Here is a 19604-nt window from a genome sequence, read left to right as displayed (position 1 = left end):
GGCAGGCATAAAGAAAAATTTAGGCTTCGGCCTACTTCGAAGAAGCTCCGCCCCTCTCCGACCCAGCTTGATGTTGCGGTGGTTCTCTACTCCCATTTTTTTTCATAGAATGGCGCCAACCCCGCCCGCCCCCTGGCGCTTCTCATTCGCTGCGAGACTTCTGCTGGGGAGGAGGAGGATCTAATCTCGACGGCCATACCATATTCCTTGCCGGGCTGCATTAAGTGTGCTAACGTGATGGCTGTGGAACCACGGCTTCCTGGGAGTTGTGGCCCATCAGCAGATGACTGTTGCCCTCATCCTCGCCCTCCACCAGAGTGCGTCACCGGTCGCTCCGTCCTACCGACCAAGGTATGGGCACCCTTGTATGACTTAAATGGCCTTACAACACCGAGGGCAAAGATAGCGCTATTCACAGCGCTGACAAGGGTACTATTTCCCCAGGGAGGGCCACAGTCTCAGGGTAAGACCTGGAGGATACTGTGTGTGGAGATATATATATATATATATATATATATATATATATATATATGTGGGTGCAGGTTCGTGTATAATATATATATATATATATATATATATATATATATATATATATATATATATATATATATATAGTGTTCCTTAACCCTCTATATCCCTGGCCAGCCTGCGTTCTAGGAGATTAGAGTGCTGGCTTCGGCAGCTCTTTTATACTAGAATTATACTGGCCTAGGTTCCATAAGCCATCTTACCACGCCAGCGTTGGACTCCGCCACCACTAGGCCCAACTTACGAGACTCCTCCCAAAGGTAGGGACTTCGTCACCATCTGTGCATCGTAGCGTTCACAGGATCATGGCAGTTGTCGATTAGCAGCCGCAGGCATTCTAGAAATGTGCAGACATCTAAAGAAAGGACTCGCAGTACGCTATCCGACAAACGACGTGCTTGAGTGCCCGTGTTTTCTGTGTCTCGCTCCCCCTCTCCACAGGTTGACAGAGTACAGGACTCTGTATCAGCTTAGTGCAGGGTTCCCCAACTCCAGTCCTCAAGGCCCACCAACAGGTCATGTTTTCAGGATTTCCCTTGTATTATACAGGTGGTGCAATTATCACCTGGGCAATACTAAGGAAATCCTGAAAACGACCTGTTGGTGGGCCTTGAGGACTGGAGTTGGGGAACCCTGGCTTAGTGGATCACCAGATCGCACGATCTGGTGTTTAACGGTCTGGCTTTCAAAGCCTGAGCTCCAGCCTAACTCTCCTCAGGGGTTTCCACCATGATTGGCACCCAAAGGCCGACGTCAGGTCGCATCTATCACCTCTCCTGAATACCTTCTTTCGCTTCGTGTAGGGACCGCGGTCATCCTCTTCGCGTCTTCACCGCTCCATTCCTTTTGAGAGTTTTCTCCAGACTGACTTGGGATCAGGTTTGTAGCGCTCCCTTCCCTCAAAGGCCAGATCTTGGCTCTCTGTCTCTATTCCAGCGCAGGATTGCTTCCAAGACGTAAGTCAGGACTTTAATTCACAGGACTTCTCAGGGCTACTCCCCTACAAAAGTCCGTTAGAGGCATGGGACATTAATTCGGTGCTGAGTACGCTTTAAGAGAAGCCTCTTGAGCCGTTCCATGATGTCTCTCAAGCTGTTCTGTCTTGGGAAGTTGCCCTTCTTGTCACAGTGTCATTTATCAGGCGACGCTCGGAGCTGAAAGCCATGTCCTGTCAAGCTCATTTGTTTTTTCTTTCTGCTTTTCCACCTGGACATGATTGTCCTCAGATCGCTTCCGCCCCCTTTTGTACAACGTTGTTTGGCCCTTCCATTTTAACGATGACTTTGTCTTGCCCTCTTTTGGCCCGACAATGATACTAAGGGAGGATAAAGCTACGCGCGCCCTGCATGCAGTTGCTGCTCTCAGGACATATGTCCTGAGGACGGCACTTTCCTGTAAGCCACTTCAGGGTCACAATAGCCAGAGAAATTTGTTCGGCTATTCAGAAGTTATGCTACTTTAGAAGCGTGCCCATCTCAGTAGGGATTAGGGCATATTCTAATCTACTTGGTCGATGTCCGCCCTCTGGGCCATTTGGCTTCACATGAGAACAGAACAAGTCTGCAGGGCTGCAAGGCTGTAATTTGGTTCAGCCTGTACACATCCTTGAAGCACTAGTCATACTCAGACTACCGCACATGTGGTCCTCGGCAGATTTTTCTGCAACAGGCGTTAGTGCATCTTTACTCGGTCACTACACAGGGTTTTATCCGTTATATTGTTGCCCACCCATGGACTGCTTTGGGACGTCCCATGGTCTGTGTCCCCCAGTAAGGCGAAGAAGAAATGGGGATTTTTGTGTACTCACCGTAAAAATCCTTTTCTCTTAGACGTTCATTGGGGGACACAGCACCCACACTGTTAGCCTAATGGCTTCTGCTTCTTGTCTTTAATTCAATGGATTATACTCTGATATGTTAATGATCGTACTCTGATATATTAATGATCTCCTACTGCTTTTGCACCAAACTGGTTCACTTAGAGCCAGCAAGAGGGTGTATACTACGGAGGAGGAGCTAACTCTGTTTTGTCTCAACTTAGTGTCGGCCTCCCATGGTCTGTGTCCCCCAATGAGCGTCTCGGAGAAAAGGATTTTACAGTGAGTACACAAAAATCCCTTTTTTTTTTTTTTTTTCTTTTTTTAAAACCAGTGAAAAATATCAGACCTGCAGAATAACGGCACACGGTAATTTTTACCACACATTCTAAAGATGAAAAAAAAAACTACGGCGGAATTGCAATTTTTTTTTTCTTCACCATTTGACCCCACAATTTTTTTTCCTCCCGTTTTCTATTATATAGTGAAGTTGAGTGGTGTCATACAAAACTACAACTCGTCCTGAAAAAGGCTCTTGGAAGAAAAGGTAGACATATTGCTTTTCATTAGAATTTGTTTATTGCTGTAATATCTCTTTAAAAAAAAACAACATTCCAAGGCCGGCACTTTTAAAGGCACACGCCACGCACACACATTGTACTGCAGCATCCATAGGATCGGAGTCACGCCGGGTATGAAGGTGGTCCAAGCCAGGAGGACATTTCCTGAGAGTTGGGTGCAGTCTTAAAGTTCAGGGTGAGGAGTTGCTTTTTTGTGTGTGTGGGGTATAGAAAAAATAGGCGAGCAAATAGCAGACAGGCACTAATGATACCCAGGTAGTGGTAAGGCAAGGGTATTTTGAAGAAAACTAAAGGGTATGGACACCAGGGCAATATTTCTTTTTCTTAAATGGATGTATTTGCAACTCCAAATTATTTTTTGCAATTGGGTTTCATTAAAAATGTTGCACAGTTTTACTTTTAAAGGCCTTTTGTTTCCCTGTAAACATTGCTGGATGTGCAATGAATTAACTTAGAAGGTATAAGTGAGCTCATTCTGAAAGGGAGTTTGTAACTTTTTTTTTAGTTTTGTGTGTTTTTTTTTTTAGTTCAAACTTTGATGCAGTCTGTGATCATAAATAGAGATGAGCGAACTGAAACTTTCAGGGTCCGGTGCTAAATCCCGCACACAGACTTCTCCCTGACGTCTGTTTAAATGGGGAGAGGGAGAATTTTCCAGATCAAAAGTTCAGGACCCCATTGTTTTGAATGACATTCAAGTTCTGGTACCCAAACTGAACTTTGGAATAAACTTTGGGGTTGGATACTTGAACCCAAACTTCCATAGGTCTGCTCATACCTAGTCATAAATCTGCACTTAGTTCATAAAAAAATTACAGCTTCCAAAGTTAGAACCAGCTCACTTTTTGGATCCACAGTTAACTCATTCTGCAGCCAGGGAGACAAATAAAAGCCTGTAAAAGACAAACGGAGCAAGAAAGTTTTTAATGAAACTTAATCGCAAAAAGTAAATACCAATGATGAGGAAGAGGTCCGTATCTTTTAACTATCAGAACTCGTGTCCTTTAATCTGTAACAATCCAAAAACTTTCATGCCCCTCCAGCCCGGCATAAGGATCGTTAAAGACAAGAAGTACAGTCCCTGTAGAGCCGATGTCGTACACCAAATCCCGAACGCCTGATGCTCTTCGGTAACTTTTCTCTACCCGGTGATGACTTCGACATAGTTGGCCGGGTAGAGGCCCACCTGGCCACGATCGGTCACCCCTTTACACCAGCCTTGCTCGTCCTCTTCTTCGATCTTTGTGAGTTCGTCACCTGGTTATAACAGGAAGAATTAGTAACGTTTTGTGCCGTTAAGTGTCGCGCTGCTTCTGGATGACTAACGCTGTGACCAAGGCCAAAATGGCATTGCCATCCATTGCATGTCCTTTTTCTTTGACATCTATGGTGATTTTTTTTCCTTGTATGGATTGGATGGGGTGTTACTGACATATGGTGAGAATTTCATGTCAATAGCACCTTTAGAACTAGATTTACTTAGAAAATTGGTGAAGGAGATGAAGCTCAGCAGGTCTGTATTTGCCATTAGGCATCTGAAGGCGGCGGTGGGGGGGGAGGGTAACATTGCTATGAAGGAAGATTTAAAAAAAGGAAAAATAAAAATGTTTTCACCTGTAATCTGAAGCATGGCTTCACCCATATTCAGGGTAGGTGCCCACGATCAGAAATTGTTATGAATCCCATGTCCACTATACGTAATAAGGGAACAGGGGTACATCATGGAATCGCAAGCTGTGTTGTGCGTGAGGCACAGGGTACATTTGCTGGTGCAGGGTATATGTGGGGGTGAGGGGTACACATGGGGTTGCAGGCTATATGTGGGTGTACATGGGTGCAAGCTAAATGGGAGGAGCATGATGCATATGGGGGTGTACGCTGCATACCTCCAAACTTTTGAAGAATAAAAAGAGGAACCAGGAGCTCTCTGGCTAAATTTTGCCCCCCCCCCCCCCCCCCTCAATCCATGTACCATTTCTTTCTCCCTTGGCAGGAGGAGTTGTCAGAGGGGTGCTGGAAATGAGGGACATTCAGCAGAAGCTACAATAATAACTACACAATAACAATCTTCTCCTTATTTGATGCCTTTTTGGTGCAGATGTGAAGCCGCGTTTTTAATGTGTTTTTTATAGTCCAGAAAAGCTTTGATTCTTCGACATAGAAGACAATAGAGAAAAAAAAAAGCACTAAAGCCGCACAGTTCAGCCGTGTCCTTGAACAATTAAACAGCAGAATTTTTGTGCAAAAAAAAGTTGCAGAAAATACACAGCATTTACGCTAAATGTGAACAGGACCTAAATTTCCAAGTAAAGTGGATGTGATTCCATGAAATCTCCACCCTCTATGCATCTAAAACCGCTGCTGAGCTCTGTGGTATCAGTGCACTGTTTCTCTATAGGCTTCTTCTGAAAAAAAAAAGAAAAACACTTGCATTTTGTTAGCGCAGAATCAAAAGCTTTTCTGTATTAGTGATACAAACTCTGATCAAGAAAACTATGTTCTCCCAGTGACCTCACCAGAGCTCGTGGCTAAGTAGTTTAAGTTTCAACCTATAATAGGATTGCAAGTTCAAATACCGGGGTTACTTAGAGAAAAAAGTGACATGTTAATAATTGCTCATTATTATTTTTACTACTTTTAGAGGAACAAAAACAAAAAAAATTTTTTATTCACCTCAGTATACAGGGACCATAGAAATACATTATTATATATCTAGTGTATCTCTATGGACATGGATATTCTGTTCTGGGTTCATTGCCTGCAATAGAGGTCAAGATTACCAAATTCTCCTATGTGTAAATTCTCCTAGGTCCTCTTGAGCCTCACAGGGACAGAGTGAGGGACGGGAGGTGAGATATATGAGGATGAAGAGTTATCATTCGGGCAGCGTCCTCCCCCTAACCTGGAAGACAGAGGATGATTTATCCACGAGGCGTCTTGCCCAAGTCTCCCATACACCGCGCTCTTCTGCTCTCTATGATGGAGCCGTGGTCAGACATCTCTGGTGGTGACTTGTCTCTTATCCTATAATAGGGTCAGCAGTCCAATAGTAGACATGTCAGACCCTTACCTCCCCCCCGACAGTCATCTGCCATATTACATATGAGGTAAGTTCCCCTGGTGAGCACTTGGTGAATGGGATTTATAGACTGGGCTTTTTTTTACTTTGCCGAAATGTAAATGAGGTAAGATTCTGAAATCTGCGATAAGTCACTTTCTCTTGCGGTAAATATTGGTTTTATTTGCAGAATGTATCCGTAGACTTGAATAAAATGAGGAAAATCCACAGAAAAAATGCTTTTGTTTTTCCACAAAGCAATAAAAGTGCATGTGACCGGCGCAGGACGACCAGTGACATCTTACCAAAACAGTCATTTTATTTAAAACATGAGAAACCAAAAAGACACGAAGACTGCAGCTGAAAACATGCAGATTAGGCTTTGGGATGAGTTCTTGATGCTGCAGATTTTCTCAGTGCAGGAAGTTGGTCAGACTCCATATAACACGGACGACGCAGTGCTCGGACCGGCCGGCGGCTCTCCTGACCCGAGTGTATTTCTATACAGGTGTCGCTCTCGGGAGAGGAGAGACGCCAGCCAGTCTGCAGGCGCCTTAGACTGTCAGCTGTACCGGTGACACCGGCGAGTGTGGCGACATTAGTCTGGTGTGTAAGGGGGCTTTTAATCTGTAGGGGGGCGTCATGACTTAGAGTGCCTAGGGCGGGCAGCATGAACACCAAATACGTCGGCATGCGTGCACTAAGCTGGATGTTTTGGGAGGTTTCGTGAGTGTTCCTGGGCAGCTAAGGGGAACAGGAGTGGCTTACAGGGGGTTTTCCAGGCTCTTCATATTTATGACCTATCTGTTGTCAGAGAAGGCGGACGGATGTAAACGGTGAATGATGCTGGGCAGCACAGCTTCGGTCACTCTGTAGTGGCCATTTCCTGGTACTACAGGTGAGCTCCCATTTAGTTCAATAGGCGGTAAGCTGCAGTACCTCAGTATGGCCACTATGCAGTGAACGGAGCTGCGCTGTTTGCCCACATTCACTGTTGATTACCAAACGCTTGCTCCGTGAGGGGCCTCAATATATTAAACCTGGGAAAGCTCACAAATAGGGAGATATACCTGTATTAAATTATTACAGCACAGACAGAGTTTGTGTTACTAAGGTCCTTACCCGCTTTAAAACTGAGCTCATCAGACTCCTGTCCTGAATAATCATAGACGGCTCGTACCCGTACTCCGGGGACATTTACTGGTGCCTTATTCATACTACAAACCAGAAAATAAAACATTTATTTTAAATAAAGAGGACCTGTCGCCAGATCAAGAGACCAGTTTTTTAATCTTATTTTATTCCCGCAGTTCCCCTGAATATTCCATTTTGTTGTTTTTTTTTTAAATCCTCCATATGGTTTAAGACATACAGGCCTTTTAACTTCGTGCCATTTCTTATGGTCTTTACCAGGGGGCGTGGCTCAAACAATCCTCACGGGTGTGTCTTTAGGCTGCTCTGCATAATTACCTGGTCAGCCACACCCCCGAGTAAAGACTATAAAAATCAGAACTAAATAAAAAGGCCCATATCTCTGGAACCGCATGCCAGATTTGTAAAAATACAAAAGTAGGATACTCAGGGGAGCAGCGGGAATAAAATAAGAGCCAAAACTGATCGTTTTTGCCCTGGTGACAGGTTCTTTTTAAAGGACACAAATATTGTAGTACCACTTAGTAAATGTTGGAAAAATGAGACCTTTTCATCATTGTCATTAAATTTGTTTTTTTCTTTAGATGATTAAGCTCCAATTTTTCTGCATGTGTAATATCAGAGCTATCCATTGGCTATGGGAAGTCATTCAAGAATTAAAAGGGTTCTCCATAATACTTTTTTATGTAGCACTTTTATTCTTGAAGAATAAAAAGTGGTATTTCATTACTAGGTTTGTAAAAATAGAATTTTAAATTAGCAGAAAACTGGAAAAAGGATCACCCCTCTACAAACACACTTACTTTGTGCTGTTTGCTGCCCGAGACCACATGGAAGATGAATGTTTTTAGATTACTACTCGCTTTTGGTTTTGTGGGGATCCTTTATGGTGTGATGGCAACTGGATGCGGTGGAGCACCTTGAGTGGCTACCTGCAGCGCCTCCACAGGGGCAATTGGGTATTACGACGTCTGCACTGAAATCTGGCACTAAGTTGCTTCCTTACTTCTCTCTATATTTATCATGCAGCCTGAAAAGATTTAATAGTAGCTGAATCTCCGCCACTGTTCCTGGTTTCTGTTATTGTCTGCAGCACCGATGTCATGTAAGCTTTCACCATCAACTCTAGTAGATCACCGATTGCCTGCAGCGTGACGTCAGTGCTGCACAATAGCAGACAGCAGGAGCAGTAGAGGAGACTCAGTGCTGGACCAGGGGAGGGTAACAAATGCACAGTTGTTGTTACTTTTTTACACTACAGCCGGGAATACCTCTTCACAAAGTGTATTTTTCTGACTTTGTGAGTGGTGTGATATTTCTGGATGTATTTTATATAACCTGTATACCCTCACCTGCTTTCCGTGGGCGTCACACTGTACAACTTCACTTTTTCCTCTTTCACTTTCTTCTTTCTTACTATCTGTTGCTCGACGTCCGGACTCCACTCCTACAGAGGAATAAGGAGGCTGAAATCAATACGTTCTGCTAACGAATGCGTCAGACATTGACGAAACGTCAGTTACTGTCCGTTTTCTCATAACGGGAAAGTGGTAACAACGTGCACCAATGGTCCCTTTAAGGGTGTGTTCGCACATGGCGTTATTGCAGCCTTTTAGCTGCGCATTTTTTAGTGCGGGGAAAAAAGGCTGCGTTTTACAGTACCAGCAAAATAAGTGAGATCTTACAAATTTTTTTCTACTTTTTATTTTATTGCGTATTTTGAGCTCCTGCGTCAATTGTGTTTCAATTTTTTCAGCTTTTTTGCAAAACTTTGCAAAAACACATGAAAAATGTGTCAAAAACATGTATAAATTAAGCAGTATTTGTCCTGCCAACACAAAAAAAAAAATCTGCAGCAAAAACGCAGTATGTGAACATACTGTTAAAGTATAACTCCTTCCTGGTCTGGCTAATTTTCACTTTTGCTCTTTCGTTTTGTTACTCCCCCTTCTTCTAAGATACAGTGCCTTGCGAAAGTATTCGGCTCCCTGGAACTTTTCAACTTTTTCCCACATATCATGCTTCAAACATAAAGATACCAAATGTAAATTTTGGTGAAGAATCAACAACAAGTGGGACACAATTGTGAAGTTGAACGAAATTTATTGGTTATTTTAAGTTTTTGTGGAAATTCAAAAACTGAAAAGTGGGGCGTGCAATATTATTCGGCCCCTTTAACGTAATACTTTGTTGCGCCACCTTTTGCTGCGATTACAGCTGCAAGTCGCTTGGGGTATGTCTCTATGAGTTTTGTACATCGAGAGACTGAAATTCTTGCCCATTCTTCCCTGGCAAACAGCTCGAGCTCAGTGTGGGTTGATGGAGATCGTTTGTGAACAGCAATTTTCAGCTCTAATATATATATATATATATATATATATATATATATATATATATATATATATATATATATATATATATATATATATATATATATATTAGTTCTTTTTTCTATGAAAACATTAATTTTACGTCCTGAAAAAATGGTGAAATGGTGAAGTTAAAAGAAATACATTTTTGGATCAATCCGCTTCCCTCCTTCGACTCTGTAACATGTGGTCTGGTTTTGTTTCTTTATCTAGACTATTTCCTTTTAAAAGTTTTATTTATATTTTTTTTTACACTTTAACAAGTACAAGTAATAAATGATACCATACCTCCAGCTGGGGCCAGTTCATTAACATCCCGGGGCCATGTTTATTCCTCCACCACTTTAAATCATCCTGGTCGCTGACCGCTGTTATAGCCTGGTTCAAATCGCCATATACCATCATAATACTAGATATGCAGAAAAGCAAAATCATCAGTGCAGTCTCCACCTGTACAAAAGAGCTCACTTATAATGTCAAGTCCGGATCTTTCAGATGGCTTTAACCCCTCTATCCAATGTAGACCACCAGGGATGCTGGCTTTAACCTCTATCCATTGTAGACCACCAGGGATGTCAGCTTTCACCCCATCCAATGTAGACCACCAGGGATGCTGGCTTTAACCTCTATCCAATGTAGACCACCAGGGAAATCTGCTTTCACCCCATCCAATGTAGACCACCAGGGATGCTGGCTTTATCCCTTATCCAGTGTAGACCATCAGGGATGTTGGCTTTTACCCCATCCAATGTAGACCACCAGGGATGCTGGCTTTATCCCTTATCCAGTGTAGACCATCAGGGATGTTGGCTTTTACCCCATCCAATGTAGACCACAGTTGATGTTGGCATTAATCAATACCTGATTTAGACCACCAGGGAAATTGGCATTAATGCTTATCTGAACTAGACCACCAGGGATGTTGACATTAACCACTATCTGATTGAAACCACTAGAGATGTTGGCATTAATCTCTATCCGATGTAGACCACCATGGATTTTGGTATTAACCCTAAATTATCTAGATAACCAGGGATGTTCTCATTAATCACTATCTGATCTAGACCACCAGGGATTTTGGTATTACCCCTATATTATCTAGACCACCAGGGATGTTGAACAAACCCATTGACTGAATGAGCCACAAGAATCTTTTTGACCTCTTACCTCTCGTTATTAGTGATGTCCAGATGCTTGTGTATGGAGTGAAGAGCCTGTTTGAAGAAGACAATTTTCTTCTGCTCTTGTTGCTGGCTTTGGTCGAACACGGTTTCCATTTCTTCCATGTATTTGGGATTATATTTATTGAGTTCTTGTAAGGATTTTTCATATCTTTGTTTTACCTGAAATTGAGAAAATGTTTAGGTCATTCAAACACCACCATACTTGAGAAAAAATACCTGAAAGACCAAGGCTTCTGGCAACAAAAGTCGCCCCTGAGGTGACCTGAAGCCACTCTGATCTGAAAAGTGCTACCATCGATGGTTCAACCCTTTCGAAACAAGTCTATGCATGCATGTATAGAAAGTCGACTGTGCAGCAAACAAGGACTTTTTCTCACGTCTTCTCTTGTGTTGGCCATCACCCACACAACACCTGTGATTGCAAAATTGGGCTCATTTTAGGAACATAAAAACAGAATAAGTGATCCGCTGCCTCAAAAAGAAGCAGAGGGGTCCCCTTGATTTTTATGGGGTCCTTTTGGTGTTTGTTTTTTTAGAACAGGGAAAAAAAAAGTTTTTTCTTCCATTCTAATACATGGAACCCAGATGGACCCCATATTAATCAGCAGGATCCCTCTGCTTCTGTTTCATAGCGGATGCAGGGGATCACTTCTTCCGTTTTACTGTTCCGAAAACGGAACACGCGGACGTTACGAATGATCGTGAACACCACATGTAAGGGGGGCAGAACAAGGGCCACATTAGGATAGCCCTTTAACCCCCTCCCTGATCTGCCCCAAACCCCCCAGATTATTGCACCCATACATCTGCCTCATCCCGAGACCCTTTTTGCTACATTTACATTGGGAAACATTTGCAACAACGTGTAGCGCTACGTCTTGGTTCCTCCTTACCTTTTCTTTATCCTGTTTACATTTCTCGTGATCTTCTGTAAGTTTCTTTTGTTTCTCTAGAGACAATTCTGGATTAATCTTTCCGTTGTTCTCTCGGACACTCGCTAAATGTTCCTTCTTGCAGGCTTTGTGATAGGATGATTTTGTTTTCTCAAGCTGCAAAATAAAAAGTTTGGCCAAGACAATATGTTCAGAAATAACTTTCGGGAACAAGTCATCATCTCAAAAAAGTTCTATTAAAGTTCCACGTGGGACCAACTTTCAATTATACCCTCCTTTAATTAGGACATAAAATTTCTGGCTACTGTTACATATTGGTCTCTTCTTCCACCCACTGGACCCATAATTTTTCACAGGGGCTCGGTTATTAAACCCAAGCTGGTTCCACTGGAAGAATCTCAGGACCAGTCCAGACATGAAGATTGTAAAAATTGTGTAGTGACACAGATTTTTTTCTCCTACCATGTATAATATCAGTACTTTACAATTAGTCATTTACCTTTTTTAATTTTTTGGCCCAGGGTTTTTGGGCTTTGTGGAAGCCGTTTTCTATTTCGCATGATTCCTTGAATCCACCGAAGATTTTGCGGTGATACGTCTCCTTTTGCCAGTTTCGGATTTTCTCTGTGTCGTCTGTCATTAGGGTCTTCTGGATTTGCACGTGCAGTTCGCTGAGCCGCTCAGTCGCTGTCATGAAGGACTGCCAGGCACGTAAGAGGGAGCCGTACATGGGACCTATGGTGTAATTACTAAAATTCTAAATGCAAACTTCGGAATCTGATTATTGTTTTGCGTACATTCTTAGTTTGTAAACTTCTTAGTTTGCTCATTTGTAAATCGTCCCTATTTTTGGAGACAAATTAACCTCTTATCGCAATTACGGTACTAAAAAATACCTACAATATTAGTTTTCACATTGGCCACTAGAGGGAGCCCTAGAGCATGACACTGCTTTTTAAATCTTGCTTTTCAGCTGTGCTGTGAAGTCTGAATCAGCACGGTCATCACTAAATGGGAAGGGGAATAAATGAAGAAAAAAAGTCTATTGTGTTGATAGGACTTTTTTGTTTTACACAGTCATCGATACCATAAGTTCTCACTCATTACATCTGATGCACAGAATAATAGACTTAAATTAATTGGCTGCTCTATTTCTAATACTCACTGGCGTCCACTATTGGTTTCCATCTACGGACCCATTCTTCCATCTGTAGTGAATACTGCTTCTCTATCTTGGCTCTGTCTTGGAAACAGGCTACAATATCATCGCACAGCCGGTATCCTTCATCCATCCGCTTTACGCTGCTGCTGTAATTATTTGGCTATGAGACAAAGTATCATTAAATCTTTAAATTTTGTAATTATCACTGATAATAATTTACTATAGTCTGGGAAATGAAAAAATGCTGATGGACCTGGCTCAGTCATCTGGTTTATTGGCTGGTGGGCCTGCCATGAATAATGGGTGGCTATCCTGCAAGTCTATGGCTTGTTACATAGTTCATAGTGGTGAATCATATCACCTTATCATTGGCGTACTTGTCACGACAGGATCAGTAGTCACAGGCAATTTGCAGAACTCTTGACCAAAGTAGCCCAAAGCCTTAAAGGTATTTTCCGGTTTTAGGAAAAGCCTGGGTTCCCGGTTGCAGTTTGTTTAAAAAAACCAGAATGAGCCTCCTTCACCCTTTCCTGGTCCAGCAATGCGTCTCGGCTACAGCTCCCGCTGTCTATCATTCTCTGCAGTGCTGACAACACTGCAGCCAATCAGTGAGCCTAACGAGTCTGTCCTAGTGGATGGCACAAGCCGCTGAGAGTCATTGAGCTCACCAATTGCCTGCCAACAGTAACAGACACCGAGACTCAGCACTGAACCATGAAGGATGAATAAATCGGAAACTGGAAAACCCCTTTTAAGGAGAAGTGAGATTTTCCTGGCTGATTTTACTTTAATATGCTTTGATTATAACGGGCATTTAAAGGGGATTTTTATAAAAATTTAAACTAAGTAGCTCTTCCAATTGGTTCAGATTCACTGATTCTGGAACAGTTGTTCTTTCTCTTCTGCGCCCTTCCGTTCCTAAGTTATGCCCCTTGAAATAATCCTTTCGATAATCTGGGTGTATACCACAGAACTTCTCTGTGGGTGTGGCCATGTTTTGATTGGTTACAGTCAGAGGAGAAAATGCAAAGCCCACAAAGACGTTCTGTGGTATACACCCAGTTTTGTTGTGAGTTCATTCTCCCCTTCGTCACTGAGGTCTGGTGAACTCCCTATTCTGGTAAAGGAAGGTAATGAGCCTGATTATCAGGCACCTGAGCCTAATGAGGATGACTGGCTGAGTGGAGTCACGGACTGGATATAAGGCTGCCGACGCCCTTCTTCCCTGCGGGTGATTTCTCTGTGGACTTCTTGGACACCAGTCTGATTCCTGCTCCTCTAAAGCTAAGTTTTCTGCGTTTCCTGTTAGCATTTGTGTTTTGTTTTTGTTTTCCTAGCCTTTCTGGATTCTGCCATTCCCTGCTGGGGTGAGCTGAATCTCCTTTTGCCGGTTGCTCTGTCTTCAGAATATTCCTGAGTACTGACATAGCTTTTTTGAAGCCTAGCGTCTTCAGGGCCTTTTTCACTGTCAGTCTGTTGGCTCTTATTTTCATAGGGTTTTTCACGGATTGCAGACAGCAGCCTTCCTGTCCTTTCCTATCTAGTTAGCCTGGCCCCGTCTTTGCTCAGTCTATCTTTCTGTCTGTGTTTGTGTTTTCATCTTGCTTCACCGTCATTATATGTTGGGGGCTGCCTATTGCTTTGGGGTCTGCTCTGGGGCAGTTTAGATTTCCCCTTTCTTTCTTTAGGCCTATTTAATTCTCCGGCTGTGATTGAGGGGTCTAGGGCATCGTAGGAACCCCCCACGGCTACTGCTAGTTGTGTTGATAGGTTCAGGGGTCTGCAATCCGATAGCTGCCAACTTCTCTGGTTTTCTGGACTTAGCTAGCATTTCTGTTTTTGCCTCCTACGGTGACTCAATCATAACAGAATCACCCGCCATACCGCAGATCCTAGGGTACTCAATAGCAGGAAAGAATTGTGTTTAAAAAAAAAAAAAGTGTGTGTATATTCTTTCCTCTATATCTCTGAGGCCATAGGGGGAATTTTTTTTTTCTCTCAATGGAGATAAAGCAATTGTCTGATCGTGTGGAGCAGCTCGCTGTTGGGAATTTCCGCCTACCTTGCTCGTTCGCATGCTGTTGAACCAAAGATCCCTACACCTGATGCATTTTTTGGGGATCGATCTAAATTTTTGAGTTTCAAAAATTATTGTAAATTATTTTTTGCCTTGAAGCCTAACTCGTCAGGGAGCTCCTCGCAGCAGGTTAAAATTGTCATCTCTTTGCTGCGTGGCGATCCCCAGGATTGGGCGTTTTCTTTGAAACCAGATGATCCTATTCTGACTAATGTGAACGCATTCTTTCAAGCTTTGGGGTTGTTGTATGACGAACCTAATGCTATTGATCAGGCTGAAAAGACCCTGTTGGCATTGAACCAGGGTCGAGATTCTGCAGAGTGGTACTGTCAAAAGTTCCGAAAGTGGGCGGTCCTTACTACCTGGAATGATAATGCCTTGGCTGCTCTCTTTCGTAAGGGTTTGTCAGAAGCCGTAAAAGATACTATGGTGGGATTTCCTGTTCCCTCTGGTCTGGACGATTCTATGTCATTAGCCATTCAGGTTGATCGGCGTTTACGTGAACGCAGGATTGCACGAGAGGTGTTGCCACTGGTTGAACAGACGTCTGAACCTATGCAATGTGATAGTTTTGTCTAAGGCGCAACGTCAGGAGTTCAGAAGGCGTAATAAGCTGTGTTTTTTCTGTGGAGATGCCTCACATATTATTTCTGTTTGTCCTAAACGAGAGAAACGCTTTGCACACACGTTTTCTGTTGGTGGTGTTCAACCTAAGTTTCTTCTGGCAATTACTCTGATCTGCTCCCTGTCCACATTTTCCGCCAAGGCTTTTGTGGATTCGGGAGCAGCGCTAAACCTAATGGACTTGGATTTTGCTAAACATTGTGGATTTCCTATGACACCTCTGCAGACGCCTATCCCTTTGAGGGGGATTGATGCTACTCCTTTGGCTAAAAATAAACCTCAGTTTTGGACCCAGGTGGTCATGCGGGTCGCCCCAGACCATCAAGAAAATTGCAGATTTTTGGTGTTGCATGGTCTGCATGATGCCGTTGTTCTGGGGTTTCCCTGGTTGCAAATTCTTAATCCAGTTTTGGATTGGAAATCTGTGTCTGTGGTGAGTTGGGGTTGTCGGTGTGCCTTTAGTGTGGCTCCGTTTTTTTCCACCTCTCCTCAGTCGCACGATGTTCCTGACTATTTGGCGGACTTTTATGATGTATTTAGTGAGAATGAGTCTGCGTCTCTGCCTCCTCATAGGAGTTATGACTGTGCAATTGAACTGAGCCCGGGGTGTAAATTTCCCAAGGGTCGGCTCTTCAATCTATCTGTACCCGAGCATGAGGCTATGCGGTCCTATATTAAGGAGGCGTTGGAGAAGGGTCATATTAGACCATCCTCTTCACCCTTAGGTGCCGGTTTTTTTTTTGTGGCCAAAAAGGATGGTTCTTTAAGGCCTTGTATTGATTATCGTGCCCTCAATAAAATTACTATTAAATATCAGTATCCGCTACCCCTGATTTCGGATCTATTCTCTAGAGTTAGAGGTGCTTGCTGGTTTACCAAGCTTGACCTCGGGGGGGCGTATAATCTTATCCGCATTAAGCAGGGGGATGAATGGAAGACGGCGTTTAATACTCCGGAGGGACATTTTGAGTACCTGGTGATGCCTTTTGGGCTCACTAATGCCCCTTCTGTCTTCCAGTGCTTCATGAACGATATTTTCCAAGACTTTGTCGATAAATTTTTGATTATCTATCTGGATGATATTTTGATCTTCTCCAAGGATTGGGATTCTCATGTGGAACATATTCGGACTGTGTTCCGGATCTTGAGGGAGAATTCCCTGTATGTCAAAGGATCGAAATGCCTTTTTGGAGTACAGAGGATTTCATTTTTGGGATTTATTTTGTCTCCGTCAACTATTGAAATGGACCCGGCCAAGGTACAGGCCATTTATGATTGGGTTCAGCCCACTTCTTTGAAGGCCCTCCAGAAGTTTTTGGGTTTTGCTAATTTTTATCGGAAATTTATAGCAAAATTTTTTAGTATTGCCAAGCCATTGACTGAACTGACTAAGAAGGGTGCTGATGTGTTGAATTGGTCTCCGGAGGCTGTTGCTTCCTTTCAGGAGCTGAAGCGAAGATTTACCTCCACCCCGGTTTTGCTGCAACCTGATGTCTCACTCCCGTTCCAGGTAGAAGTGGATGCTTCTGAGATTGGTGCAGGAGCTGTTTTGTCCCAAAAGGATCCTGTAACATCTAAAATGAATCCCTGTGCTTTCTTTTCCCGAAAGTTCTCTCCATCTGAACGTAACTATGGTGTGGGGAATCGGGAACTGTTGGCCATGAAATGGGCATTTGAGGAGTGGAGACATTGGTTGGAGGGAGCTAAACATCAAGTTGTGGTCCTCACTGACCACAAGAATTTGATTTACCTAGAGTCGGCTAAACGCTTGAACCCTAGACAGGCTAGGTGGGCCTTGTTTTTTACACGTTTTGATTTTGTGGTCTCTTTTCTTCCTGGAACTAAGAATGTCAAGGCAGACGCCCTCTCTAGGAGTTGCTTTGCTGATTCTCCTGTGGTGACCAAGCCTGCTACCATCTTAGGCGAAGGGGTAGTTCTTTCTGCCATCTCACCCGATTTGAGACTTGCTCTGCAAGAGTTCCAGGAGGACAAACCTGAGCGTTGTCCCAGTGGAAAGTTGTATGTTCCTGACCAGTGGAAGAAGAGAGTGATGTCTGAAGTTCATTGCTCTGCATTGGCTGGTCATCCAGGTATTTTTGGTACTAGAGATCTGGTGAGTCTCTCTTTTTGGTGGCCCACCTTGTCTCATGATGTCAGGAATTTTGTGCAGTCCTGTGGGACTTGCTCCCGGTCTAAATCTTGTTCTCGCTCTAGTGGGTTGTTGATGCCTTTGCCGGTCCCCAGGAGGCCATGAACCCATATTTCAATGGATTTCATCTCTGATATGCCGGTCTCTCAAAGAATGACTTATTTGGGTGATTTGTGATAGGTTCTCTAAGATGGTTCATCTTGTACCACTCCCTAAGTTGCCATCTTCCTCTGAGTTGGTGCCCCTGTTTTTGCAACAGGTGGTTCGCTTACACGGGATTCCTGAGAACATTGTATCTGACAGAGGAGTTCAGTTTGTGTCTAGATTTTGGAGGACTATCTGTTCCAAGCTGGGAATTCAGTTGTCCTTCTCCTCTGCTTTTCACCCTCAGACCAATGGGCAGACAGAGAGAACAAACCAGACCTTGGAGTCGTATTTGAGATGTTTTATTTCCGCTGATCAGGATGATTGGGTTTCATTTTTGCCCGTGGCCGAATTTGCTTTAAATAATAGAGCTAGTTCTGCCACTTTGATGTCACCTTTTTTTTGTAACTTTGGGTTTCATCCTCGATTTTCTTCAGGGCAGGTGGAGCCTTCTGCCTGCCCAGGTGTTGACACTGTGGTGGAGAGAATGCACCAGATCTGGGACCAAATGGTAGATAAGTTATCTCTCTCCCAGGAAAAGGCCCAGCGGTTTTCCAATCGACATAGGACCATTGGTCCCCAGTTTAAGATTGGTGATATGGTGTGGTTATCATCAAAAAATATTGCTATGAAGGTGGCTTCTCCTAAGTTTGAGCCTAGATTTATTGGACCTTACAAGATTTTGGAGATTATTAATCCGGTCTCTTTTCGTTTGGCTCTTCCTGTCACATTTAAAATCCATAATGTGTTCCATAAGTCCTTGTTGAAGAGGTTTGTTGAACCAGTTGTTCCTGGGGTGGCACCTCCAGACCCTGTATTGGTTGAAGGTAACATGGAATATGAGGTAGAGAAAATACTGGATTCCCGTCTGGCTAGACGGAGACTCCAGTATTTGGTTAAGTGGAAGGGTTATGGTCAGGAGGATAATTCCTGGGTCTCTGCCTCTGATATTCATGCCAAAAGATTGGTGCGTGCCTTTCATCGGGCTCACCCTGATCGCCTTGGTGGCGTGGTTGAGGGTTCGGTGACCCCTCCTCAATGGGGAGGTACTGTTGTGAGTTCATTCTCCCCTTCGTCACTGAGGTCTGGTGAACTCCCTATTCTGGTAAAGGAAGGTAATGAGCCTGATTATCAGGCACCTGAGCCTAATGAGGATGACTGGCTGAGTGGAGTCACGGACTGGATATAAGGCTGCTGACGCCCTTCTGCCCTGCGGGTGATTTCTCTGTGGACTTCTAGGACACCAGTCTGATTCCTGCTCCTCTAAAGCTAAGTTTTCTGCGTTTCCTGTTAGCATTTGTGTTTTATTTTTGTTTTCCCAGCCTTTCTGGATTCTGCCATTCCCTGCTGGGGTGAGCTGAATCTCCTTTTGCCGGTTGCTCTGTCTTCAGAATATTCCTGAGTACTGACATAGCTTTTTTGAAGCCTAGCGTCTTCAGGGCCTTTTTCACTGTCAGTCTGTTGGCTCTTATTTTCATAGGGTTTTTCACGGATTGCAGACAGCAGCCTTCCTGTCCTTTCCTGTCTAGTTAGCCTGGCCCCGTCTTTGCTCAGTTTATCTTTCTGTCTGTGTTTGTGTTTTCATCTTGCTTCACCGTCATTATATGTTGGGGGCTGCCTATTGCTTTGGGGTCTGCTCTGGGGCAGTTTAGATTTCCCCTTTCTTTCTTTAGGCCTATTTAATTCTCTGACTGTGATCGAAGGGTCTAGGGCATCGTAGGAACCCCCCACGGCTACTGCTAGTTGTGTTGATAGGTTCAGGGGTCTGCAATCCGATAGCTACCAACTTCTCTGGTTTTCTGGACTTAGCTAGCATTTCTGTTTTTGCCTCCTACGGTGACTCAATCATAACACAGTTTATTGAAAG

At 43.6% G+C, this 19604-nt stretch overlaps 1 protein-coding gene across 1 annotated transcript in view; it reads right to left on the bottom strand.

The window, feature by feature from the left end:
• Positions 1-2900: 2900 nt before the first annotated feature.
• The window catches only part of LOC141085514 (protein kinase C and casein kinase substrate in neurons protein 1-like), a 54979-nt gene continuing 38275 nt past the window's right edge, over positions 2901-19604 (bottom strand). Inside the window, exons 3-10 of the mRNA XM_073570929.1 lie at positions 12747-12903; positions 12081-12316; positions 11582-11737; positions 10672-10847; positions 9793-9913; positions 8488-8582; positions 7106-7200; positions 2901-4182 (exon numbers count right to left, since the gene is read on the bottom strand). Coding sequence (XP_073427030.1) covers positions 4067-4182; positions 7106-7200; positions 8488-8582; positions 9793-9913; positions 10672-10847; positions 11582-11737; positions 12081-12316; positions 12747-12903 — 1152 coding nt within the window. The 3' untranslated portion in view covers positions 2901-4066. The remainder of the gene's footprint in view (positions 4183-7105; positions 7201-8487; positions 8583-9792; positions 9914-10671; positions 10848-11581; positions 11738-12080; positions 12317-12746; positions 12904-19604) is intronic.

This window comes from Dendrobates tinctorius, unplaced genomic scaffold, assembly GCF_039654945.1.
Source record: "Dendrobates tinctorius isolate UK_male_01 unplaced genomic scaffold, ASM3965494v1 ptg000028l, whole genome shotgun sequence".
NCBI lineage: Eukaryota > Metazoa > Chordata > Amphibia > Anura > Dendrobatidae > Dendrobates > Dendrobates tinctorius.
The sequence above is the reverse complement of the archived record's forward strand: the minus strand, read 5'-3'. Positions and strand labels throughout refer to the sequence as shown.